This window comes from Myotis daubentonii, chromosome X (genome assembly GCF_963259705.1).
Source record: "Myotis daubentonii chromosome X, mMyoDau2.1, whole genome shotgun sequence".
Lineage (NCBI taxonomy): Eukaryota > Metazoa > Chordata > Mammalia > Chiroptera > Vespertilionidae > Myotis > Myotis daubentonii.
The window spans coordinates 97,062,995-97,089,325 of NC_081861.1; the positions used below are offsets into that span (position 1 = coordinate 97,062,995).

At 39.3% G+C, this 26,331-nt stretch overlaps 1 protein-coding gene across 3 annotated transcripts in view; it reads left to right on the forward strand.

The window, feature by feature from the left end:
- Positions 1 to 25,451, forward strand: part of UPRT (uracil phosphoribosyltransferase homolog) — a 62,241-nt gene extending 36,790 nt beyond the window's left edge. The window contains exons 2-7 of one of the 3 annotated variants that reach the window (XM_059679682.1): positions 8,033 to 8,075; positions 14,045 to 14,114; positions 15,116 to 15,178; positions 21,254 to 21,415; positions 22,311 to 22,409; positions 25,187 to 25,451. In XM_059679682.1, coding sequence (XP_059535665.1) covers positions 8,033 to 8,075; positions 14,045 to 14,114; positions 15,116 to 15,178; positions 21,254 to 21,415; positions 22,311 to 22,409; positions 25,187 to 25,293 — 544 coding nt within the window. In that variant the 3' untranslated portion in view covers positions 25,294 to 25,451. The remainder of the gene's footprint in view (positions 1 to 8,032; positions 8,076 to 14,044; positions 14,115 to 15,115; positions 15,179 to 21,253; positions 21,416 to 22,310; positions 22,410 to 25,186) is intronic. The other 2 variants (XM_059679684.1, XM_059679683.1) reach the window with 2 other exon arrangements.
- Positions 25,452 to 26,331: the final 880 nt, after the last annotated feature.

Genomic DNA, 26,331 nt, shown 5'->3' on the forward strand with positions numbered 1-26,331 from the left:
TTTTTCTCCTTCCTCTTCTTAAAGGATACCTTTCAGCATTTCATATAAAACTGGTTTGGTGGTGATGAACTCCTTTAGCTTTTTCTTATCTGTGAAGCTCTTTATCTGGCCTTCACTTCTGAATGATAGCTTTGCTGGATAAAGTAGTCTTGGTTGTAGGTTCTTGGCATTCATCACTTTGAATATTTGTTGCCACTCCCTTCTGGCCTGCAAAGTTTCTGATGAGAAATCAGCTGACAGTCGTATGGGTACTCCCTTGTAGGTAACTGATTTTCTTTCTCTTGCTGCTTTTAGGATTCTCTCTTTGTCTTTTGCTCTTGGCATTTTAATTATGATGTGTCTTGGTATGGTCCTCTTTGGATTCCTTTTGTTTGGGGTTCTCTGCGCTTCCTGGACTTGTAAGTCTATTTCTTTCACCAGGTAGGGGAAGTTTTCTGTCATTATTTCTTCAAGTAAGTTTTCAATATCTTGGTCTCTCTCATCTTCTGGCACCCCTATAATTCGGATGTTGGTACGCTTGAAGCTGTGCCAGAGGCTCCTTACACTATCTTCGTATTTTTGGATTCTTTTTACATTTTACTTTTCTGGTTGGGTGTTTTTTGCTTCTTTGTATTTCAAATCTTTGACTTGATTCTTGCGATCCTCTGGTCTGCTGTTGGGAGTCTGTATAATATTCTTTATTTCAGTCAGTGTATGCTTAATTTCTAGTTGGTTCTTTATCACAACATCGAGGGTTTTACCAGTCTTCTTGAGGATCTCACTATGTTTATTGGCGGTCTCAACAGTCTTCTTGAAGATCTCACTACATTTATTGGCGGTCTCACCAGTCTTTTCGAGGGCCTTATTAAATTTATCGGCGGCTTCTTGACAGTTCTTTAAAGACCTTAAAAGTGTGGTTTTGAACTCTATATCCAGCAGTTTGCTTTCCTCCAATTCTGTCGTTTGTGTCCTGTTTCTTTGTCTCGGCATTTTTTATACTTCACTGTGTCTATGGAGTGCCTTTCTGTGCTAAGTGTCCCAATTACCTGAGGTAGACACTCTTGGTGCACCCCCTTGTGGGCTTTGTGCACAGTCATGTTGTAATTAAGTCTTGATTGTTGTAGTTATCACTGTGAGGAATTGACCTCCACTCCAATTGGCTGTGAGAATCAGCTGTGTCTGCAGTGGGAGAACTTCTGTGCTGGAGACACCCCTCTGGGGCAAGACTTGCTTCAATGGGGCTTTGGTGCTCACTGAGTCTGCCCCCTGAGTGTGTCTTTTATGGTTCCACGGAGCTGCAAACTGGATGGTCCCACTCTGACATCTGGGTTTCCTGGCTCCTGGATCTCTAGGGAGGTGCTAATCTAGCCTTTGCCTGAGGCTATCCAAAAGTCTCCCTGCAGGGCTTGGGCGGGGCAGGTCCCATGGGATCAACAGGGTGGGGTTAGCAATTATGGCTGCTCTCAGTCTTGCCCTCAGAGGCTCTGCTTCTCAGTGTCCCAGTAATCGCTGCAAGCCCCACGGAGAGAAAGCTGCCCTAGGGTTCTGAGCGATGCCAGACAGTCCCGCTTCTCCCATATGAGTCTGGGTCCCTAGAGACTCGCCCGGAACTGGAGCTCAGAGCCTGAGACTCCCTCCCGATTGAAAACGACAACCACGCCCTCAGCCACCAGCCCGCTCCGCATGCACTCCGCACCTTAGTATTTTACTTCAGCACTGCGCCTCCTCTGAGTCTCGGTATGCTTTTCTCTTTCCTCCTAGTTGTAGAACTTCCACTCAGCCAGCCTTCCTGTGGTTCTGGATGATGTCCATTCTGTCTTTTAGTTGTATTTTTGAAGTGGTTGTTCAAGGCAGCAAACTCCAGTGTTTACCTATGCTGCCATCTTGGTTTCTCCTTGACTGGAGCATTTAATCCTTTTACATTTAAGGTTATTATTGATCAGTCCTTATTTATTGCCATTTTGATTCTGTATGCATAGGTTTCTCACTCTGTTTCTTCTTTTCATTACAGCAGTCCCTTTAGCCTTTCTTCTAAAGCTGGTTTGGTGGTGATGTACTTCTTTAGCTCTTATTTATTTATTTATTTATTTATTTATTTATTTATTTATTGTCTGCGAAACTCTTTATTTGACCATCTATTTTGAATGATAACCTTGCTGGATATAGTAATCTTGGTTTCAGATCCTTCCTTTCCATTTCCTTGAGTACATCATGCCATTCCTTTCTGGCCTGTAGAGTTTCTAATGAAAAATCAGGTGTCAGCCTTATGAGAGCTGCTTTGTAGGTAACAGTTTGCTTTTCTCTTGCTCCCATTAGGATTCTTTCTTTGTCTTTAATTTTTGTCATTTTAATCATGGGTAGGCATGTTTGGGTTCTTCTTGCTTGAGGTTCTCTGTTCCTCCTGAGCTTGTGTGACTTTTTCCTTCACTAGGTTAAGGAAATTTTCTGCCATTATTTTTTCAAACACATTCTCTATCCCTTACTCACTTTCTGCCTCTTTTGGCACATCTGCTATTCGAATATTGTTACGTTTCACATTGTCTCACAGCTCCCTTAAGCTGTCCTCTTGTTTTTTAAATGACTTTTCTTTTTTGGTTCTCTGATTGAGTTATTTTTTTTCTACCCTGTCTTCTAATTAACTGATTCTATCCTCAGCTTCCCCTCTGCTGTGTATTACTTCCAGTGTGTTCTTTATTTGTGCTATGTCATTCTTTATTTGTTTTCATAGTCACTATATCTTTTCTTATGCTGTTGAGCATCTTTACCATCATTATTCTGAACTCTGTATCAGATAAATTTCTTATCTCCATTTCATTTATCTGTTCTTCTTGAGATTTCTCTTATTTCATTTGGGTGTTGTTTCTTTTTCTCCTCATTTTGGCTGCCTGTTTGGGTTTGTGACTGTGTATTAGGTAGACCTCCTACGCTACTCAAGCTTCTCAATCTCTAACGCATGGCAGTGTCAAGCTCTATTTCAGACTAATTTGATCAAGCAATGACTCCAAGTTTCAGAGACTGCCTCTGTCTATAAAGACTGATAGGATTCCATCTTGAATTGCCTCCAGGCAATCATCCACAGGTGTGGCAAGGGTTTTTGTTTTTTTCAACAGGGTGTGGTAATTGCTTCTGCCTGGAGGTTAATTGTTATTCTCAGTCTTTTAATGGGTGTCATTAACTCCGCACCATGGGGCAAGGTGTTTTCTAATAGGGTGGGTCAACTGTCTTCCCCCCCCCCCCCCCCCCGAGGCAAGGCGGCCTATATAGCAAATATGACCTCTGCAGCATGAGGGAATGACTCAACATAGGAAACCAGAGTGTCTGATTTATGAGCTCTAACCCCAGAGCCCCCAATCCTGGCTTCTGCTCACGCAACTCTAGTCCACTCTGCCCTCCCTCTGCCAGAGCACAAGTTTGGGTACCCTTCTCAGTTCTGGTGCTTTCTGCTCTGGGGCCCAGCTTGGGGATTAGACCCCAGAGTTCTCAGTGGCAATTTCCCACAGCTGAGATATCTCTCTGGAGCTTCAGATGTTGTCTCTGGGAGCCTGACCAGGCCTTTTGCACCTCCGCCCCTCCTGTCAGTCTCTATACAGTCTCCACTTTCGGTCCCCGGTTATCAGGTTTCTCTTCAGCAAGTCTTCTGTTGATTATTCAGGAAGTTTTTCTGTATTTTAGTTGTCATTCCAGTTTTGTCCCGGGGGTGTGTCCGTGTAGCATCCACTTACTCCACCCCAATTTTATTCCCCTAAAGATAGTATGGTGCAGAGCACACGGCCCAGGAGGGTGCAGGAGTGGAGGGGCTGGGAGAAGTCATCACTTGGAAAAAGTGATGTGTAAGCAAGACCTAAGGGGAAAGTAGGAATTAGTAAAGAAAGATGCTAGGGTGGGGGTGCAGTATGTGGGGGTGGGTTGGAGATGGGGACAAAGAAGCTTTTTCCAAGTTCACGGATGAAGAAACCAGAGACAGTAGGAAAATTTGAAAGCAGTTAAGCCTCCCCACTTTTCTTAGACCACTTGTCCTGAATTACAATTCTTTATTGTTCTCAAATAAACCCATTTTGCTGGCAAAATATCTGGCTGTGTATTTGTTTAAGGTCAACAGTTTCTTCTACCAACTAGGAGATACCTCTACCAGCAGCAGCAGCAGCAATGAGGCCTAGTAAAAAAGATGGGAAAGGATTTTTTACTTGAAATCTTAAATTTTTAATATTATGAAAACATTCCTCTATCATATTTATATATCTTATGGATGATAAGTAAATAACTATTAACTATTTGAAAGCAAGGTCAGTGAGATTCGAGGTTTTTCATATTAGTTTGGGTTTTATATAAGATGTACATGTTTTTAGATACTGCTGAAGCCTCTCTGGGAATTTTGAAGTCCTTTATAATCTTAGGTAGGGAAAAAGTCAATGAACTACAAAAAATGCTGAAGCCTACTACCCTGTTTGCTAGACGTGTACAAACTTAGGTTTACCAAGTCCACATTAAAATGATGATTTAACTTCCAGTGTGATTCTCATTTTTTAATTATTTCATTGTGAAGATCATTTATTTTTAAATGGCTGCATTTTGTTGCTACAGATGTGTGACATATTTGTTTGGAGGGAATGTCAAGAAAAGTATATTCTTAGATATGGTTATGTCTGCATTGTTAAACTTATTTGGCATTTGTACAATTTAAAAGATGCTCAGGTAAACATTAATTAGATTTCCATGCTCTGCATTACCAGTGTCTGGATATACTATTTAAATGTTTGCTATTTGGTTACTTGGATATATTTTAGAATATTCCAGAAATGTGTGTTAGTATGTTTGTTGCTTTGTAATAGTTGTACCTTAATTTTTATTTGGGGTTTTTATTATATAGTGATTGGTTAAAATGTCTCTCAAAGCTTTGTTTCTAATATGAGAGATATAAGAAAATAGTTTTAAGACAAAAGTGAACAAAGCTATGATTTGAAACAAATTGCCTGGGATTAATAAAAATTAGGGTCTAGTTTACAGTAAAACACCTTTATTAGCAAATACTTTAGTCCAGTGTTGAGTCTTACTTAGGGGCTCGGAGAAAATGTGTAAGTTGATTGATCTAACAAGTAAACATTTGCTTTATGAAACGAGTGTTAAGCAGTGTTAAGGATTTAGATGTAGATATTGAAAAACCACTATTTTTTTTGGTAAAAAAAAATGCAACCAACTTATTGTATTCTGGCTGTACTTTAATTTCTAAATTGATTTAAAGTAAACAGTATGGATCTGAATGAAGTCTGTCTAAAACAGCAGGAGATAGGCTAGTAATTACTCTATGTAGTAGATTATTTGGAGCAGTGAATGCTTTAATTGGAAGTCAAATACCTATAAAGAGATGACAGTTCATATTAGTTCATAGTTCATTTTTAGGAATGTAGAGAAGGTAATTACTATATGAAAGTTATCAGCTGAGGCTTGTCTTTTGGGGGAGAGTGTGAACGGTGTTAAAATGTCTGATTCCAAAGTAAAGTTAACAGATTTGGTCAACTTCGATCACTTAACCTAATATAACTTTTCTGTGTAATAAATTTATGTGTAACTGTACAGAAATTAAAAAAACACATTTCAGATGTGTTCCCAAGTTATGTTACTGGATATTTCTTTAAGATCAATCAGACTTTCCTTCCCTATTGAACAACTGTGTTCTGGCTGCCTAGACAAAAACAGCGTTGTACAGGTCTAGCAAACAGGACAGTAGGCTTCAGTATTTCATTTTTAGTACACTGACTTTTTCTTTCTTGGTAAGCATGTTATGAAGATTAAGAACAGAAATGAAAGGTGCTATTGGTATGGTTTCATTTGAAAATCACAATTCATAACATAAAACCTTTTTTAAGTGGGTTCTGTATGTAGTAGGTATGTGTGAATAGGGTTTTCTGAGTTTAGGGAATATCTATAATAATAAAAGCATAATATGCTAATTAGACTGGACAGCCAAACAACCTTCCGGATGATGAAGCCACAGCAGTGGGGGCAGAGGCCAAGGCGGTTAGGGGCGATCAGGCAGACAGGCGAGTGATTAGGGGTGATCAGTTTGGCAGGTGAGCAGTTAGGGCTGATCAGGCAGGCAGGTGAGTGGTTAGGGGTGATCAGGCAGGCAGGCAGGCCAGCAGTTAGGAGCCAGCAGTCCTGGATTATGAGTGGGATGTCCAATTGCTGGCAGTCAGACATCCCCAGAAGTGTCCCAGATTGCAAGAGGGTGCAAGAGGGTGCATGCTGGGCTGAGGGACACCCTCTCCCCCCGGCCCCCCGCATGAATTTCGTGCACGGGGCCTCTAGTTTATATATAAAGAATATAGAACTATATTCTTGCTATTTCTCAGTTATGGTCCATATTTTAGAGAATTAAAGTAACTCAACAGGACAAGAGTTCATCCCTCTTGGCACACAGCAGAGCCAAACATCGAATACCCAGTTTTGCAGTGGTGAAAGTACAGTCATTTTTTTTTTTCAGAATGCTAAGCAAGAAAAATGGAAAGCTGTATTACTTAACACCAGATCTTCCAAATGACTTATCATTTGGGGCTTTTAAGGGCAAAAGTCATGAGTAAGGGGTTCAGGGTCATGGGCTGTGTTGATTGGTCAATTTCTATGCAAACTTCAGCAATCTGATTTATTCAGCTCCTAGTGGGAACCTGCCCTGGTCTAGTTAACTATGACTGTAGTTGAACAGAAAGAGAGTTATATAAAACATCTTGGGTTTGATTGTGAGTCAGTTACATTATCTTAAGAACAGAAAGAAAAGAATAAGGCTATATATTTCATGCTTACCAGGCTATATTCTTCTGTCATCTTAAGCAGAGAATACTTTCTTAAACTTTCTTTACAGTCAGGCCTGCATACTCCAAGACATGACTACATTCCAGTGCAACTATGACTCTTGAGAAGGACTAATTTAATCATTTTAACTAACAGCTATATTCTAATATATCTAGTCTGTTATGATTTGCTGTTTCATTAATATCCATAATATGATAGAACTCTTATTCTAATAAACCTAATGCAAATCGTATCAGGAATATTTCATTAATTTTTCATGTCAGAGAAAGTGAATGCAGGAAAAAATTGCATATGCAAACATATATTACCTCAGTATACCATTAATGGCATATGCATTTGAAAAAAAGTCATGATTAATGGTATATTGAGATGATATATATTTGCATATGCCATTTTGATGCTGTGTTAGGGAATGTTTTAGGTATGCTATGTATAGGAAGAAGGAGATTTTTAAGTACATAAACTGCAACTCAGTCTGTTCAGTTGAGTCATTTAACTTGTATGAGAGAAAGAAGAATAATACTTGATTTTTATGTACAGGAAGAAATTGTTTTTTAACATTCCCTTTTTTGACTGGTTAACAGCTTGTGGGTAGGTGCAATATGGGATTATCATTACTTGGATACCTCAGGATATGAAAGGATTGACCAGAAAAAAATGTACAGGAAAATGTCAGAAAGCTCTAGGGAACAAACTGTTTGATTGAAAATAGGCAAAAGGAACAAATTATCAATAATTAGAGAAAGAGATCTTAGAAATTCAGTTATGCATTCTTGAAAGCAATGGCAAAATTATAGGATTTATTTGTTTGTACCATTCTCACTCCAAAAAGGATTAGAGATAAAGTAGATAGGTTATTTATCTTGGTAATATGGCAAGGTGGATGGAAGGGGAGAACCTGATTTTCTTACTACAAAGTTTTTCTCTTGTGTGGGTTTGCTGCCATCTTGTTCATCTGATTGAATAACATATTTGGGCAGCTCAGAGGGCGACTACATAATCTTTCCAATTCCTAACGCTAATGTTGATATCAAATAAGTATTCTCAATAGTACTTATCAAATCACTCCATTTACCCTCCTGTATCCTAGTGAAAAATATCTTGCCTTAATAATGTCTGTACATGTAAACTTTTAAGCTTTTATTATGTAATAGGTCATAATATCAGTGTTATTAAATGTAATGAGTAATATTTTACCTTAAAGCTCTAATCTAGACTAAAACTTGCACTACTTTTTTTTTTTTAGGACAGCAAGTAGAGGGGACTTCATGTTTTCTGCAGATCGTTTGGTAGGTGGAAGCTTTCCATTTTCATTTTATTGTTCGCCTTAGTGATATAACCATAGTAGGCCAAAGGTTTTTTTATTTTTTATTTAGAGCATTCTGGGTGTGAGAGATTGTACCAAGTAACCACCATCTTGCTAGACTTCTGAAGTATTGTTTCTACTGTTGCATTAAAACTCTGTCTCAGTCCCTTTCACCTCAAAGCATTTTCCATAAACTCATTTTCTATAGCTCTCAGGTACTCCTACCTCTCAAATTGATCTTGGTAACCTTGTCATAAGTAACCCTTAAATGCCTCATTTTAGGGCAGTAAAGTGAAGTACATTTAAAGAAAACCAAAGATGTAAGGAGACCTAGTAGTTAGTTACCCTGTGATATCCATCTAATGCACAAAAATTAATAACTCTCCTGTAGTTTACACGGGAGGAATTTATTTAGCCTCTTATTTTCTGTACTATCCTTGCATGTGAAATATTGAGTTGGACTATCTACAATTTCCTCAGGGACTTGCTGTTAAGGGTTGACCAAGTTCAATTCTTTTTAGCTAGTGTGATCTGAGAGGATCTCAGACCAGATTGTGTTGTCTTCAGGGTAAATACTGTGTTTCCCTCTTATGTTTATATCTAAGTATTCTCAGTGCTTACAATGAGGTTGACACATTTTCTGCTGTGGTTATTAATATTCAGCCATTCCTGAAATATATATATATCTTGAACTCCTGTAAGTCAGGCACTATGCTAGGCTGTGTTGCTGGGGGAGGAGATAGAGTAGTAAAGAATACAAGGCTTCTCTCTAGCTAGTCTTCAGTTGGTTTTTCAGGATGATTTTTCTATATTTTAGTTGTAATTCCAGTTTGGTCCTGGGAGAAGGTCAGTGTAGCTTCCACTTAATTCTACACCATCTTGGAATCTTCCAGCAGTAAAGAATACAGACACATGGTCCCTGCTCTCATAGAGTTTACAATCTAAATATTATTGGCAGTATTGCATTTGGGAAAGAGAGAAAAGTAGTTTATTAATTTTCATTTACATTTTTCCTAGGAAAATCTTTATTTCAAAAGAGTGTAGACAACTGTTCTACTTTTGGCTTTAAATATTCTTAGTTCAGAGGCAAATTCTGTTTACAATTATTTGAGTTTGTAAGGGCAGTAATAACCTTTGGATTTCATCGAGATAAATGTAATTGACATTTCTGGAGTAATAGGTCATTATGTCATTATGCTTTTATCAAACTAAAGGAACAGGTTCAAGGAGGAAGGAACTTGTGTCAGTGGCTGCTGTGGGGAAAACAGAGGTCCTGGTATTCATGGTAGAAAATGGTTCCCCTTTCCTTTCCTTTCCTTTCCTTTCCTTTCCTTTCCTTTCCTTTCCTTTCCTTTCCTTTCCTTTCCTTCCCTTCCCTTCCCTTCCCTTCCCTTCCCTTCCCTTCCCTTCCCTTCCCTTCCCTTCCCTTCCCTTCCCTTCCCTTCCCTTCCCTTCCCTTCCCTTCCCTTCCCTCCTTCCCTTCCCTTCCCTTCCCTTCCCTTCCCTTCCCTTCCCTTCCCTTCCCTTCCCTTTCCTTTCCTTTCCTTTTCATTATGTCCTTTTCTTTTCTCCTTTCCTTATGTCCTTTTTCTACAGAAAATAGGAATTAAGTTTGTGGTTATTATAAAATACTTATCAGGAAACATATGAAAACATGCTCAAAGTCACTAATCATCTGAGAGATGCAAATCAAAATGACGAGGTACCATCTCACACCTGTCAGAATGCCTATCATCAACAAATCAACAAACGACAAGTGCTGGTGAGGATGTGGAGAAAAAAGAACCCCTGTGCACTGCTGGTGGGAATGCAGACTGATGCAGCCACTGTGGAGAACAGTATGGAGTTTCCTCAAAAACTAAAAATGGAACTCCCATTTGACCCAGTGATCCCACTTCTAGGAATATATCCCAAGAAATCAGAAACACCAATCAGAAAGGATATATGCACCCCTGTGTTCATAGCAGCACAATTTACAATAGCTAAGATTTGGAAACAGCCTAAATGCCCTTCAGCAGATGAGTGGATTAGAAAACTGGTACATCTACATAATGGAATACTACGCTGCTATAAAAAAGAAAGAATTCTTACCATTTGCAACAGCATGGATGGAACTGGAGAGCATTGTGCTAAGTGAAATAAGCCAGTCAGAGAAAGATAAATATCATATGATCTGACTCATATGTGGTATATAAAGAACATCATAAACTTATGAACAAAAATAGATCCAGAGACAGAGAAGCATTGAACAGACCATCCAACCTCAGAGGGAAGGGGGGGCGGGGTGAGAGATCAACCAAAGGACTTGTATGCATGCATATAAGCATAACTCATGGACAGAAACACTAAGGGGTGAGGGCATGTGCTGGGGAGAGAGGGAGGCGGGGGAGGTCAATGAGGGGAAAAGGAGACATATGTACTACAATTTGTAATATTTTAAATAATAAAAAACTACTTAGGTGAAAGAGCAGGCATTATATCTTAATTGAATGAGATAACAAGGACCAAGGGCATAACTCACCTGAGTGGATGATAGTTGGGGCCTCTCTGGTCTCTGCAGATGATTGTATAGGTTGTGATATTGGGAGGTGTGGGGTAGAGCGTTTGTGTGGTTGTGGTAAGGAATGAAGCTGTTTAGGTTTCCAGTGTTGAATATTTCTAGTACACTGTCTCTTCTGGGACAAGGATCCCATTATTGTTTACATTAATTATATCCTGAATTTATCAGGATTGGCTTCCCTAGCACTCAGATCTTAAGTTCTTTATATTTTAGTCACCCTTCTTCTGGTTTTATGTTCTTCTATAAGACTTGGACACACGAATTTCTGTCCCAGAGTTGCAGGAGAGGTAAGACTCTTGGTTCTCAACCTTCCTAATGCCACGATCCTTTAATACAGTTCCTCATGTTGTGGTGACCCCCAACCATAAAATTATTTTCATTGCTACTTCATAACTGTAATTTTGCTACTGTTATGAATCGTAATGTAAATATCTGATATGCAGGATGTATTTTCATTGTTCGCGACCCACAGGTTGAGAACTGGTGCTTTAGAGGAATGTTACTAGGAGGAGATCTAGGCTCATCAAAGAAAAGGATCCTCTTCTTCCCTTGCAATCTATCTATATAAAAGGCTAATATGCTAAGTGTCCTTCCCACCTTCTGAACAGTCGCTATGGCACACACTCACCACCAGGGGGAAAATGCTCAATACAGCTGCCATGATGCACACTTGCCATTTACAGAGAAACGGCAGTGAGGACTTGGCCCACAAAGCAACACTCAGCTTCCCCCAAGTCGGACACAGGCCTCACCACTACCCTGGAGTGACACCCCACCAAATCACAGCTGAAGCTGCTGCTGAGACCCTATGGCCAGCCTGGAAATGATAGCTGTGGGCAGCGGGTAATAGCGTCACATAGCAACACCCGGCTTCCTCTCCCTAGAGGCTAGCCCCCTTGCTATTTCTCCACCCCAGGAACATGACTTGCTTTATAGCCAGGTGCAAACACTTTACACTATAACCAAATGTCTATGAAGTGTTTTCCCATGCCTCATCTCATTTGATCCTCACAGAAGTCCTGGAGTAGGTAGATAGGAGACTCGGTGGAATCCTATTTTCTTTTCATGAGCTCGAAAATGGAGATTTAGAAAGCTTAGAAATTTGACCTGACTGAAAAGAAGTAATAAATGGTAGACCTTGAAAATGACTTCAGGTTTTCTCACTGCACAGAATATAGTCAAACACTGCTGCAGTTAAATATTTTACCCTTTGTTCTTCCTGCGTGATCTACAATAGTAATGTGTTTTGTGTTGATATTTACTGCTGTATTGCTGACAGTTACCTGAAAGAGAAGTTGGGGTGCTTCACTGGGCTGGAAAAAGTTTAGCTAAATCAGAAAGTAAGTCTAATTAAGCAAGTTTATTCTATCCTATATAATAAAAGCCCAGCAACCGAATGGCGGAATGACCAGGGCCCCTTGCCTGGCTGGCCCTGCCCCCAAGCAGGCCTCCCCCACCTTGATCGAGGGCGGGGCTGGCCAGCAAGCCACCCACAGCCCTTTGCCCCAGCCTGTCCTGCCCCTTAGCGGCCCCCAACACCCCTAAATCACTGCCTGGCTCCCTGGTGCATGTACATTTAGTGAAAGCACAAGGAAATAATTATCAGTCCCTTCTGTCCCCAACCAGAGTCTCCAGAGGGCTCTGCTAATACTGCAGCCAAGGTGTGGAATTCTCCCTCCATGGCCTGCAGCCCCAGGAGACCTTCCAAGTTAGCCAAAAAGGTGACCTAAGCATTAACAGGATGGTGGCCCTTTGCTGAGGAATTTAGAGAGTCTGGGTGGGGATTTGGTGAAATTGTGGGGCCTTGCAGATTAGGTGAGCTTTCAATCTCTCTTTAAAAGGGGGCAGCGAAGAGGACCCACAGGCTTCCAGGAGCAACAGTGAAGAGTAGGCACATTCAAAAACAGAAAAACTTTTAAACAAATAGACATGAAGATCATATTGGGAAACTGAGGGCAAAGCCCTGGGATTAATGCAAAAATCATTCAAGGGCCATCATCCATCTTGATATACGTTTGCAAACAACACAGAAACAACTTCATCTCATGGCATGTGAAATGCAAAACAGTTCTGTTGTGGGTTTTCTTTTGGCCATCCTTAAAGTATAATTAGATCCAGTGGGGGGGAAAGCTACAGCTTCCAGCATTAGACCACATGGCCAGCCCTGCCCTATGGGCCCCCATTGGGGCAGGCCTTCTGGACCCAACCTGTGCATGAATTCATGCACCGGGCCTCTAGTGTGTGTATATATATATATATATATATATATATATATATATATAAAAGGCTAAGTTGAATCGTGCATGCACGATACATATAAAGCTCTCGCTGGTGCCAGTAGCACGCATGTGATTCCATCTGTCATTGATTGTGAATTTGGTTGACACTTCTATTATAAAGGGCGAATAGTGATATTAATATATTTCCTCTAATTAATTTCCTTTCAATGTGCATGAATTCATGCACCGGGGCACTAGTTTGCTCATAAGAAACATTAACCTCCACAGAAGTTGGTGGTTAGAAGTGAGTGTGCACACACCCAGTATTTATGAGGTTCCCGGACATTCTGTGTGGTGCTGCAGACTGATAAAGTGCTGGCTCAGTTAGCATTGATACTTTTATTGGCAACAACAGGGTGTTGTGTTGTGACACCAGAGCATGGGGGCTGCATTTCTACCAGCTGTTTCTGATTCTCAACCAATAGTGTAATATTGATTGTAGAAAATGTGGTAGTAGACTCCAGGTGCTTGCTTATTGGAAGGAATATTGTATCTGGTTTCTTGTAGTTCTGATGGATTCTTTTCTCTATTCCACACATTAAGATCACTAGGAGCCTTTATTGTTTAGCTGACAAACCCAAATGCATCCAACTGCTTCCTACCACTCATTGCTTAACTCTATCCACTCATTTATTTCTTATTAAGAACTTTCAGGCTTTCTTTGGATTATGGTGGGCCTAGTTAAAAACAATCTAATTGAACAATTTCAAAGTACTGAACAAGGCAAAGAAGTTCTCTCTAGGCACTATTTCCAGAGTAACAAGAAGTTTATTACTTCCAAGGCTGTCTGCCATGACTCTTGTCACTTGCTGTAATTTTGCATCTCTTTAAAAATAGCCTGGACTGACTGAATGAGAATCATAAGGCATACTTGAGTCTTTTTATTTTTGGGCAATCAGATGCCTAACCAGGGTTGAATACCTACTAACAAGCAGCCTGGCATTTGGATCTATCTCTATATCAGACACACGATAGGGGCCCCCTTCCTTCCTCCATAAGCTAAATCCTTGCCCAGTTTGTTTCTAAATTTTGCCTAGTGTTCAGCTCCGGATACTAACAGGTAACAAGAAATTCTTAGCAGATTTTCAACTTATTCTTTCTTTTATTTTCTAGATCAGACTTGTTGTGGAAGAGGGATTGAATCAGCTGCCTTATAAAGAATGCACGGTGACCACTCCAACGGGTAATCACAGCTGTTACTGTAATATTTTTCTCATAAAAATTCTGAGTTAGAATTGGGGGGAAATGGAAAAAAAAAAACAGCCTGCATAAATTAGTATGCAGAATGTGGAGTCCAGGTGGAGCTGTTCTTTTAAACAACTTAATAAACCTAGAGACATTTAGTAAAGAAATTTATGTGGATGACTTTTTGTTAATGCTTTGCTTGTCAATTTAAGTTAAGGGTTAATAAATATTCTTCAGCATGCAGGTGATGCCTTTGATGACAGCCCATTGGGATCAGAGTTAAGAATTGCTGGCAATTTATCTTCATCTCTGTGGGGAAGCAAATGGGTGGACTGGTTTGGCATTAAAACTCCAAATAAAAGGATGAGAAGTAAAAAAGAAAAAGAAAAATGATGAGAATTAGAGAAGGTACTTTGTGCTACTAAAATAGAAAGCAGCCAAGGATCCTTGTTTCAGGGATTTAAAATTCTGGTTTGGTTTTTTAGTAAATAATGGAAGCTGTTCTATTCAAAGTTTGACACTAAATTGGGAGATGAGCTTGCTGCATAATTGAAACAGATTCAGGATGAGACCAAGAATTGTACATGTCTTGGTAATGATTTCCGTCTCTTTCTTTTGCTTTTAAAGGCAGAATGGAGGCTCATAAAAGGGACAGAATGAGGAGGCTCTCCGCTGTGGCTCACAGTGGGTGCTGGTTGAATTGATGGTGTTTATAGCATTCTTGGAGTGCAGTGATTCTCTGAATTCAATTTGAGGAATATGTTTGTGAATATTATGCTATCATATGTCCTATTTCCACTTGATGAAGTCCACCTCCCCCAATTATCCACACAGGTTTCTTATTAATAATTAAGAAATAACTATGAAAAGTCTTGACTCTTCTCCTTACTTTCACAGGGAACCTAAGACATTATATAGTTTGTCTGGACAAGGGGACTTTATAAAATAAGTAGGTTGTTCCAATGATGAAAGAACATTCTTTGGATTTATTTTCAACAGGGTACAAGTATGAAGGAGTGAAATTTGAGAAGGGAAATTGTGGCGTCAGCATTATGAGAAGCGGTAGGTTCACATATGTGTGATATTGTCCATTTACATGCATATAAACACTTGCTGTTTCCCAGGAGAGAAATGAGATTTTCTGTCACAATTGAAGCATGCTTTAGCTTAAATCTTACTGTGTTGTTTATCCTCATGGTGCATTGGAATCGTGGCCTGTGTGTTGCTGAGTTTGGCTAATTTTAACTGCAGAGCATCTTCCCTAGTGGCCTGCCCCATGGGCAAGCCAGCTAGTAGGAATGTAGACTGGTGCAGCCACTATGGAAAATAGTATAGAGTTTCCTCAAAAAATTAAAAATTGAACTGCTATTTGACCCAGTGATCTCACTTCTAGGAATATATCCTAAAAGTTATAAAACACCAATCAGAAATTATATATGCACCCCTATGTTCATAGCAGTGCTATTTACAATAGCTAAGATCTGGAAACAGCCCAAGTGCCCCTCAGTAGATGAGTGGATAAAAAACTGGTGCATTTACAACATGGAATATTATGGTATAAATGTACCACCGCAGCAGTAAAAAAAAAAAAAAAAAAAAAAAGGATCTCTTACCCTTTGAGACAGCATGGAAGGACCTGGAGAGTATTATGCTAAGCAAAATAAGCCAGTCAGAGAAAGACAAGTATTACATGGTCTCATTCATATATGAAATCTAATGAACACAATAAAGTGATGAATAAAATAGAACTGGAGTCATGGATACATGGAACAGACTGTGATGAATCTCAGAGGGAAGGGGGAAGGGAGGGTGGGAAGAGATTAACCAAAGAACTTACATGTATATATGCCTAGCCCATGGACACAGACAATAGATAGGTGAAGGTCAGGGATGGGGTGGGAGATGGGTAGAGGGGGACAAAAGGGGAAAATGAGAGATATCTGTAATACTCTCAAGAATAAAATAAATTTTAAAAAAAACACCTGTAGTACAAATATACAATGGAATACTATATAGCTGTAAAAAAGGAAGGATCTCTTACCCTTTGAGATAGCATGGAGTAATCCAAAGGTTATTATGCTAAGCAAAACAAGCCAGTCAGAGAAAGACAAATATTGCATGATATCACTTATATGTGGAATCTAATGAGTACATTAAACTGATGAATAAAATAGAATCAGAGGCATGGGTACATGAAATAAGAGTGACAAATCTCAGAGGGAGAGGGAAAGGGAGAAGGGAAGAAATTAGCCAAAGAACTTATATGCATATTAGTGGCCCAGTGCATGGATTTGTGCACATTGAAAGGAAATTAATTATAAGAAATATTTTAATATCATTATTCACCCTTTCTGTATAATAGAAGTGTCAGAGATGAAAGAAAATTAGCTAAATGTATCCTATATAATAAAAGGCTAATATGCAAATTGACCGAATGGCGGAATGACTGGTTGCTATGATGTGCACTGACCACCAGGGGGCAGATGCTCAATGCTGGAGCTGCCCCCTGGTGGTCAGTGTGCTCCCACAGGGAGAGTGCTCCTCAGAAGCTAGGCTCACAGCTGGCAAGCGCAGCGGTGGTGGCAGGAGCCTCTCCCGTCTCCTCTGTAGGTGGGTGGTAAGGAGCGAGGGGTCCCGGACTGCGAGAGGGCGCAGGCTGGGCTGAGGGACCACCCTCCCTCCAGTGCACAAATCTTGTGCATCAGGCCTCTAGTATGAAAATAATATATAAATTGATTAATAAATAAATAATATGAAAATGATGTAATAACAACAAAGACATAATATAACAACACCAAAACATGATATAAAAACAACAGAAACATGATATAAAAACAACATTGATAAAAACAATTACTGATAAATTGATTAAAACTATTCTAATATCTCCCCGTATACCACATTAAGAGTAAAAACACTTTCAGAGTGCTTGACTAATTTCCCTTATGATGAAGTATTTACAACTTTAACTCTAATGTCACACACTCTTTGAACTCGAGAGAAAGCAACATATAACTGACCATGTCCAAAAACGGGTTCAGGTAGGAAACTCTGTCTAGAGTTTGTCCTTGTGATTTATTAATAGTCATAACAAATGCTGGCATTACAGGAAACTGTCTTTCAATTAGTTTAAATGGGAGGCCAGTGTCAGATGGGGACAAATCAATTCTTGGAATCAGAACAAGCCCTCCTTTCGCAGATCCTGTTAATACTTCAGCTTCAATTATGTTAGGTTGCAATCTTTTGATAATAAGTCTAGTACCATTTTAAAGACCCCATTTATTCTTTTTTTTTTTTACATTTAATAACTTCCTATTTCTTTTTTTTTTTTACTTTTTAACTTCTTTTTTTTTTTATTATTGCTTAAAGTAATACAAAGGGTATTACATATGTGTAAAGACCCCATTTATTCTTAAGATTTCTCAGTAGCGTGATGATTGCACCAACTTTCAATTTTAATTTATGACATGGCGTTCCCAAAGGAGTAATACTATTAAAAGAAATTCAATGGGAGTTTTATATGTATCGCGCATGTGCAAATCAACATTTATTTCTAAATTGCCAGTGCACATCATATGTACCTGCCGGTCAGTCAGACAGTTGGACAGGTGGTCAGTCACTTAGCCTTTTATATATATAGATATGCATTGCCCATTAACACAGACAATAAGGTGGTAAAGGCCTGGGGTGGGGTGGGGATCAGGTGGTGGGGAGCAAGGGGGGAAAAAGGTGGGGCATCTGTAATACTTTCAATAATAAAGATTTAACAAATATTCAGGGGAGGACGGGAGGATAGGAGGATGTGATAATGCTGTCTTGGGGAGAAGAGAGCAGCCTGAAGACTTATGAATGATGGTACAATTTCAAATCCACAGAACTTTGCATACCGGGCTGGAGAAAATATTTTTTCTGTTTTTTATTTCTTTTGAGCTGGACTGAATGACCTGTTTAGTAATTTTAGTTTTATATTTGATGAGTATGTGACCATGTAGGCAAATTCATTTAACTGTCATTAACTCTAGTTATTTACAGTTTTTGCTGGTCTCATAAATACTGTATTTGGTTTGAGTACAACTGATTACTCTTATAAGCTAACCTTTGTGCAGTAAAATTACATGCCTGCAATTAGAAGCTATATGTGTTACACAGGGATGATTATTTCTATTCAGCAATTTAATTATTTTTTTTTCACAAGATACAGGGTACAGTGGAAGCCCCACTTGCTTGCAATGGAAACAGATGGACTTTAAAAAACACACACATATTAACACTAGAGGCCTGGTGCATGAAATTCGTGCACCGAGGGGGGGGGGCGGCACCCCTCAGCCCAGCCTGCACCCTCTCCAATCTGGAGACCCTTGTGGGATCAGGCCTAAACCAGCAGCCGGACATCCCTCTCACAATCCAAGACTGCTGGCTCCCAACTGCTCGCCTGTCTGCCTGCCTGATTGCCCCTAACTGCTTCTTCCTGCCAGCCTGATCACCCCCTAACCACTACTCTGCCAACCTGATTGATGCCTAACTGCTCCCCTGTCAGCCTGGTTGCCCCCAACTGCCCTCCCCTGCCAGCCCGATCGCCCCCAACTGCCCTCCCCTATTGGCCTGGTCCCCCCTAACTGCCCTCCCCTGCTGGCCTGGTCAACCCTAACTGCCCTCCCCTGCAGTCCTGGTCACCCCTCAACTGCCCTCCCCTGCAGGCCTGATCGCCCACAAGTACCCTCCCCTGCCAGCCATCTTGTGGCTGTGAGCACCGCCATCTTTGAGTGCGTGACATTCAATTAGCATATTCCCTCTTTGTTGGCTGTGGGCGCTGCCATCTCTTTTTTTTAAAATTTTTATTAAGTTATTACATATGTTTCCTTATCCCCACATTACCCCCCATACCCCCCCACTCATGCCTCACCCACCTGTTGTCTCTGTCCATTGGTTAGGTCTATATGCTTGCATATAAGTCCTTTGGTTGATCTGTCCCCTTTATCCCCACCCTCCCCTACCTTCCCTCTGAGGTTTGATGGTCTGATCGGATGCTTCTCTGTCTCTGGATCTGTTTTTGTTCATCAGTTTATGTTGTTCATTATATTCCATAAATGAGTGAGATCATGTGATATTTATCTTTCTCTGACTGACTTATTTCACTTAGCATAACGCTCTCCAGTTCCATCCATGCTGTTGCAAATGGTAAGAACTTCTTTTTTACTGCAGTGTAGTATTCCATTGTGTAGATGTACCACAGTTTTTTAATCCACTCATCTGCTGATTGGCACTTAGGCTGTTTCCAAAGCTTAGCTATGGTGAATTGTGCTGCTATGAACATAGGGGTGCATATATCCTTTCTAATTGGTGTTTCTGGTTTCTTGGGATATATACCTAGAAGTGGGATCACTGGGTCAAATGGGAGTTCCATTTTTAGTTTTTTTGAGGAAACTCCATACTGTTCTCCACAGTGGCTGCATCAGTCTGCATTCTTACCATTTGTGCACAAGGGTTCCTTTTTCTCCGCATACTCTCCAGCACTTGTTGTTTGTTGATTTGTTGATGATAGCCATTCTGACAAGTGTGAGATGGTACCACATTGTCATTTTGATTTGCATCTCTCGGATGATTAGTGACTTTGAACATGTTTTCATATGTCTTTTGGCCTTTCTTCTGTCTTCTTTCAAAAAGTATCTATTTAGGACCATTGCCCATTTTTTGATTGGGTTGTTTATCTTAGTTTTGTTAAGTTGTATGAGTTCCCTGTAAATGTTGGAGATTAAACCCTTATTGGTGATAACATTGGCAAATATGTTCTCCCATGCAGTGGGCTTTCTTGTTGTTTTGTTGATTGTTTCCTTTGCTGTGCAAAAGCTTTTTATTTTGATGTAGTCCCATTTGTTTATTTTCTCTTAATTTCCATTGCCTTAGGCTGTGGGCACTGCCATCTTTGAGGGCAGGGCAGTCAATGAGCATATTCCCTCCTTATTGGCTGTGGGCGCTGCCATCTTTGTGATGGCATGAGTGTCAATTATCATATTCCCTCTTTATTAGATAGGATGCCCTTTGCTCCTCTGGCTATAAAGTTCTATTTGTGAACAACTGAATACTTGAATTAAAGTAGCTTTTTAAAGCTTCCTCGTATTAGGATACTCAGGACAGTGTTGTTCAATCTTTTAATACTGGTAAAGACAATGGATATGGGACTCTAAGTTACAATTTCTTCTGTTTCAGTCCAGCTCCTGCCCTACGGCAGCAGCATGGTCCTCAGATGCCTAATGTGTACCAGATGACTATGGGTGATGCATAAACACAGTTGTTTTTAACCTCAAGAGCTACTGGTCAATTTTCACATATGTTAGAAACTGTTTCTATGTTTACAGTAGTGATTATAAAGTTTCTTCTTAAAGTACATGCAAACAAAAATGATTAACTTAAAGAAAAATATTAAGTAAATAATAATACAAGTAGAATTCTGATGTAGCCTAAAATCTTAAGGTGGTATGGCAATGAATGACTTTTGGAAAACACTTCCTTAAAAGAATTCAGACTCAGAACAGCTCCATGTTTAGAAACCAAGTGGATGGTGGTGCTATTGATTGTGGTTCTCTGGGGCATGGTAGAAGGAACAATGCACTATTTTTCCATTAATTGTCAGCAAAAACTTTACCACTGAAGTCATTGCTAAGTGATGTCTCCTGAAGCCACTTTGATCTAAAAGGAGATCGTAGGTGTGTAGCCTTTATTCTTCCATAAACCTTTTATATTTTTCCTGATGAAGTAACAAGTTTAGGTGGCTTAAAGGCTCCCGTAAGTAATAAGAGTAAAACGTTCCTGATATTGGAAAAGCTCAGGGAGCAGCTTGACAAAATACTTTTTTTCTTGTAATCATGGAAAATTTTCAAACCAGCAATAAAAATAGCTTATTCTAGTTTCATTGACCTGCATTAAGTATAAATTATAAATGTATCAGAAGTAAAGCTGTTAGCTTAAGAAGAATTGCTTCTGTCTTGAAGCAATTTTTATATTATATTTATTATATTATATTATATTATATTATATTTATTATATTAATAACAGTCACAAACACTGCTTTGGCCTATTCTTGGACTTTCATTATATCTCCCCTAACCCCCTTTTTCGTTTTTTATTATCTTCTTCAAGGTGAGGCAATGGAACAAGGTTTACGAGATTGCTGTCGATCCATACGTATTGGAAAGATCCTGATTCAGAGTGATGAGGAGACACAAAGAGCCAAAGTATATTATGCCAAGTTCCCTCCAGACATTTATAGGAGAAAAGTTCTTCTGATGTACCCAATTCTCAGTGAGTGGCTTGAGTTAAATCTGTAACCTTTGGTTAGAGTTTAAATTCAATTTAGTGCCTACCTTCTGGGTACCATTTATAAGGCAAAAACTGTTTTTAAATGTTTTTTTCTCACTTAGATTTGGAGTTGCCCTAGGCAGTTCACTGGAGAGTTTTTATTGAGTGATAAAAGAATATACATTAGTCAAACTTTAATAGTTCCAAAGAGCTTCTTTCTTAGGGTGAACACATTGAAGCAACGGATCTAATGAGGCAACATATATAGAATACAGAAAATATATTGAAATATGTCCCCTCACTAGCCCAATGAGTTATAGCATTGATTTTCTCAAGGATGTATCTATCATCTCTGGAGGTACATTTTTTTCTTCATTGTATTTTGTTTTCTAAGCTTACTCAGATCATACATAGCATGGTCTCCTGGGGTTGGGATGGAGGGTGGGTGTTAAATTTGATATCTCAAATACTGAATGAATTTTGGGCTTGTTGTGCCTTTGAAAACTGTAAAGTGTATGTTTCATGTCCATCATTAAAAATAATGAAGCTTTGCCCTAACCGGTTTTGCTCAGTGGATAGAGCGTCAGCCTGTGGACTGAAGGGTCCCAGGTTTGATTCTGGTCAAGGGCATATACCTTGGTTGCTGGCACATCCCCAATGGGGGTTGTGCAGGAGGCAGCTGATCGATGTTTCTCTCTCACTGATGTTTCTAACTCTCTATCCCTCTCCTTTCCTCTCTGTAAAAAATCAATAAAATGTATTTAAAAAAAATATTGAAGCTTTGCCTAATGGTGTCTTATGTTAGATTATTAAACTAACGTTGCTTCAAATAAGCATCAAATACATTTTGAGAAAAACATTAAAGTTGACAGTTCATTTGGTTGTCATTTGATTTCAGGCACTGGAAATACTGTAATTGAAGCTGTAAAGGTTCTTATAGAACATGGAGTTCAACCCAGTGTTATCATCCTACTCAGTCTGTTCTCCACTCCTCATGGTAAGTTCAGCTTGAGGCAGTAACTGGGGCTCCATATGATCGTTGGGTGGGTAAGTATGCATCTGTCCAGCCTCTCATCCTGATAAAAAGTTTATTTGCTTCCACATTAAGTCTAAATCTAATTTTGGTAGTTAAACTTGTGTTTCTTATCTGTAAGCTTAGTGATAATATTTTACACCATTCTAATGTTGTTCAAATGGAGAAGCATGAACTAACCCCATGGAATGGGATTGTGATTATTTTCCTAGGGGCTCTGTTTGGTAGAGCCTGTAAATAGCCAAAAGATCTCTATATCTCCTGGTTCCTCATATGAGTACAAGAACTGCTCCCAAACATCAAGAAATTAGAGGTTCTAGATAGCCCTGTGGTCTTACTTAAGTAAGCTTTGCAGTGTGAAGCAGAGCAGAAATTTTTAAAGTTAGACTTCTGTTCAAAGGGCCTCGTGAGAAAACTATGTTCTCCATTTCTTGAGGAAGTTAAGCCTAATTTAAGACCATACTTTTTTTGCCATGCAATCTACGACAGTTATGAAAGTATCCTAATAAAAAACTCATAGATGCATATAGAAATATTTCATGTAAGAAAACAATTTGAAAGTATGTAAATGACTTACGATAAGGGAATGGTTAAATAAATATATATTCAAAGGATATAATATTATGTAACTGTTAAATCATGTTTTTGAAAAATAATGACATCAAAAAAATCTATTTGCTGAATGTAAAAGTGCAGGATAAAAAAATAACAGCATTATTTAGTGTTAAATGTTATTACCAAGTTCTGAGATGACTAATACAAATTATGACTATTATGACTACCAAAATCAGACTTAGATTTAACATGGAACCTAATAAATCTTTCCTCAGCAAGAGAGGCTAGCCAGATGTGTAATACTATTTCAATTTTCATTTTAAAATGCGCATACAATATTAATAGTGGTTATCTTAGGTTGATAGGAGTCTTAAGTGATTTATTTATTTTTTTAAATATATTTTATTGATTTTTTTACAGAGAGGAAGGGAGAGGATAGAGAGCTAGAAACATCGATGAGAGAGAAACATCGATCAGCTGCCTCCTGCACACACCCCCACTGGGGATGTGCCCGCAACCAAGGTACATGCCCTTGACTGGAACCGAACATGGGACCCTTCAGTCCGCAGGCTTACGCTCTATCCACTGAGCCAAACCGGTCAGGGCAAGTGATTTATTTTTTAACTTTTTTATATTTTCAAAATGTTCTACAATGAATTTGTATTTGTTTATAATTGAAGAGAAAGAGAAATATATGACTTCTGTTTAGGGCATTTCCTCATTTCCAAAGGTTCCAAGTTTCAGCCAACCCTGAATTGGTTATGAAGTATCCATTTTGGGAGGGCTATATTTAGTAGGCCATTGATTATTTTGCTGTTTCATAATTTTAAAAATTACCTGTAGTTCAAATGTTGATGGTGACAAGGGGTAACATGCTTGGTCATCCTTTTATATATAACAGGTGGCATTGTAAACATTGAGATAACCAAATAATTATTGGGTTGTCTGCCTTTGGGGGTAGAAAACTTTACTAGTTCTAATAGTATACATTACAATATTGTACTATTCTTTAACATTATAGATGAAAAAATCATATTCTTTGGTAGCCTTTCGATGGCTTTTTAATTTGAGTGGGATACTAGCTATTCTCTTTCCCTGCTCCCTCCTCCTACCCTCCCCACAAAAGTTAGAGTACTAATTTCTTAAAAGCTAGCTTGCTCTGACATAACAAAGAAGTCTTTGCACTTCTTTCACAGCGTTCCAGTTGAGAAACCATCAGCTTAACACTAAAAAGACTGAAATTTAGTATATACCTATATTGCCCCAAAGCAGTCAAAATGACTGCATTTTGAAAGAATAATATCGGAGCACTCTTCACTTATGTTCCTTAGCTTTTCCAATAACTCACTTCTATTCGACATTTCTTTCATGAATTTAGGGCGCAAAAGAAATAAAATAAACAACTAATTAGAACAAGTATCACTGCATAAAGATTCGAATAACAAGTACTAGTTTAGCTTATTGAGCAAATGCAACTTATCAAGTATCGACAATTTATCATGTACTTGTATGTTATCATGTGACGGTAATCGAAAAAAATGAAAACTGTTATTTCAATACAGAGCCGAACTGGTCATATAAGAAATTTACTCAATTCAATAATAAGAGTCATTTGATTATTTAAAATTTCCCAAGCAGTCAAAATGACTGCTTTTGGGCAATATAGGTATAACACACATATATATACCGGAAATGAAGGAGGGGGAGGTAACTACAATTATTAATAAACGCATTTATATGTTGTACAAAAAGTCACAAAATTCTAAGACATTGTGTCCTTATATACATAATTGTTTTTCTAATTGAAATTAAAAAGCAGTCAAAATGACTTCCTTGGGCAATCTAGTGTTAAGTATGATCCTACTTTCAGAGAGAACTATTTTCTCTTTATTCCAGCTGCCTTTAACTATGACTGAATATATTTTTCAAATCATGGATATGAAATAATTGATTGTAAGAATTTATTAGTGAGTGAGCGAGGGTGTAATCTGACTACTATCAAAGCTTTTCAGATATCAGACATTAAAAAACTAAGAGACCAAATCTCATTAGGTACTCAAAGGTCATTGCTCTGTATCCTCTGTCAATATGAGGCCTAGTGACTGACCGTAAAATTCCTGAGTTCAAACTAGTGTTACCAAAAATCCTGCATTAATAATAATTTTCTTCCTTTTATTTTTTTGAAGGTGCCAAATCAATCATTCAAGAGTTCCCAGATATCACAATTTTAACTACTGAAGTTCATCCTGTTGCACCTACACATTTTGGACAGAAATACTTTGGAACTGACTAAGTTATTAAAGGAAAGTTAATTACTTTGTGTAATATTACAGTTATATTTTGAGTTTCTATGTTTTACTGATTCACTTGAGGACTGGCAGAGAAAATTGTATTAAAGATGCTTTGTAACTTTTGGAAGTGGGTATAGTAAAAAGAAAAGATTTGAGGTTTCTTTATTTTATTTGGTTCTTTCTTAACTGTCGGCACCAAATTCAACAATGAAACACACACAACTCTTAGAAAATCTACACTAATAAAAGAGAAACATGGTAATTGGTGTACGACCGCTACTCTTCCCATTGGCTAATCAGGGCAATATGCAAATTAACTGTCAGCCAAGATGGCGGCTGGCAGCCAGGCAGCTTGAAACTAACATGAGGCTTGCTTGCTTCAGTGACGGAGGAAACCAAAGTTCCCTGCCTGCCTTGCAGGCCTCTGAGCCTGCAGTTTCAAACATTGTAACAAATATAGACGCCCAGAAACCAGCTTTCAGCTGGCTGGGATCTCAGAGCTGGAGTTGATAGAGAGTTTCGAGAACCGAAACAAACCAGATACCTGCTTTCAGGAGCGGAGGCCTAAGAGCTGGAGCCTCAGAGCTAAAGCTGGCCCAGAATAAAAAAGAAAAAAAGAAAAAAAGGAGCAGTTGGGAGATTCAGGCCCAGCCTGAAAACAGTCCTCAGCCCCTCACCCAGACTGGCCAGGCACCCCAGTGGAGACCCCCACCCTGAAGGGTGTGTGACCAGCTGCAAACAGTCATCCCCTCATCCAGGCTGGCCAGGCACCCCAGTGGGGATCCCCACCCTGATCCAGGACACCCTTCAGGGCAAACCAGCTGTCCCCCACCCGTGCACCAGGCCTCTATTCTATATAGTAAAAGGGTAATATGCCTCCCAGCACCGGGATCAGCGGAGCTGAGAGGCCTCCCGGCACCAGGATCAGTGTGACGGGGCAGCGCCCAAACCCCCTGATTGCCCTGTGGCTCTGTGTGTGACAGGTGGCAGGGCCACAACCTCCCTATCGGCCCTGCTCTGTTCGTGACAGGTGAAGGTGT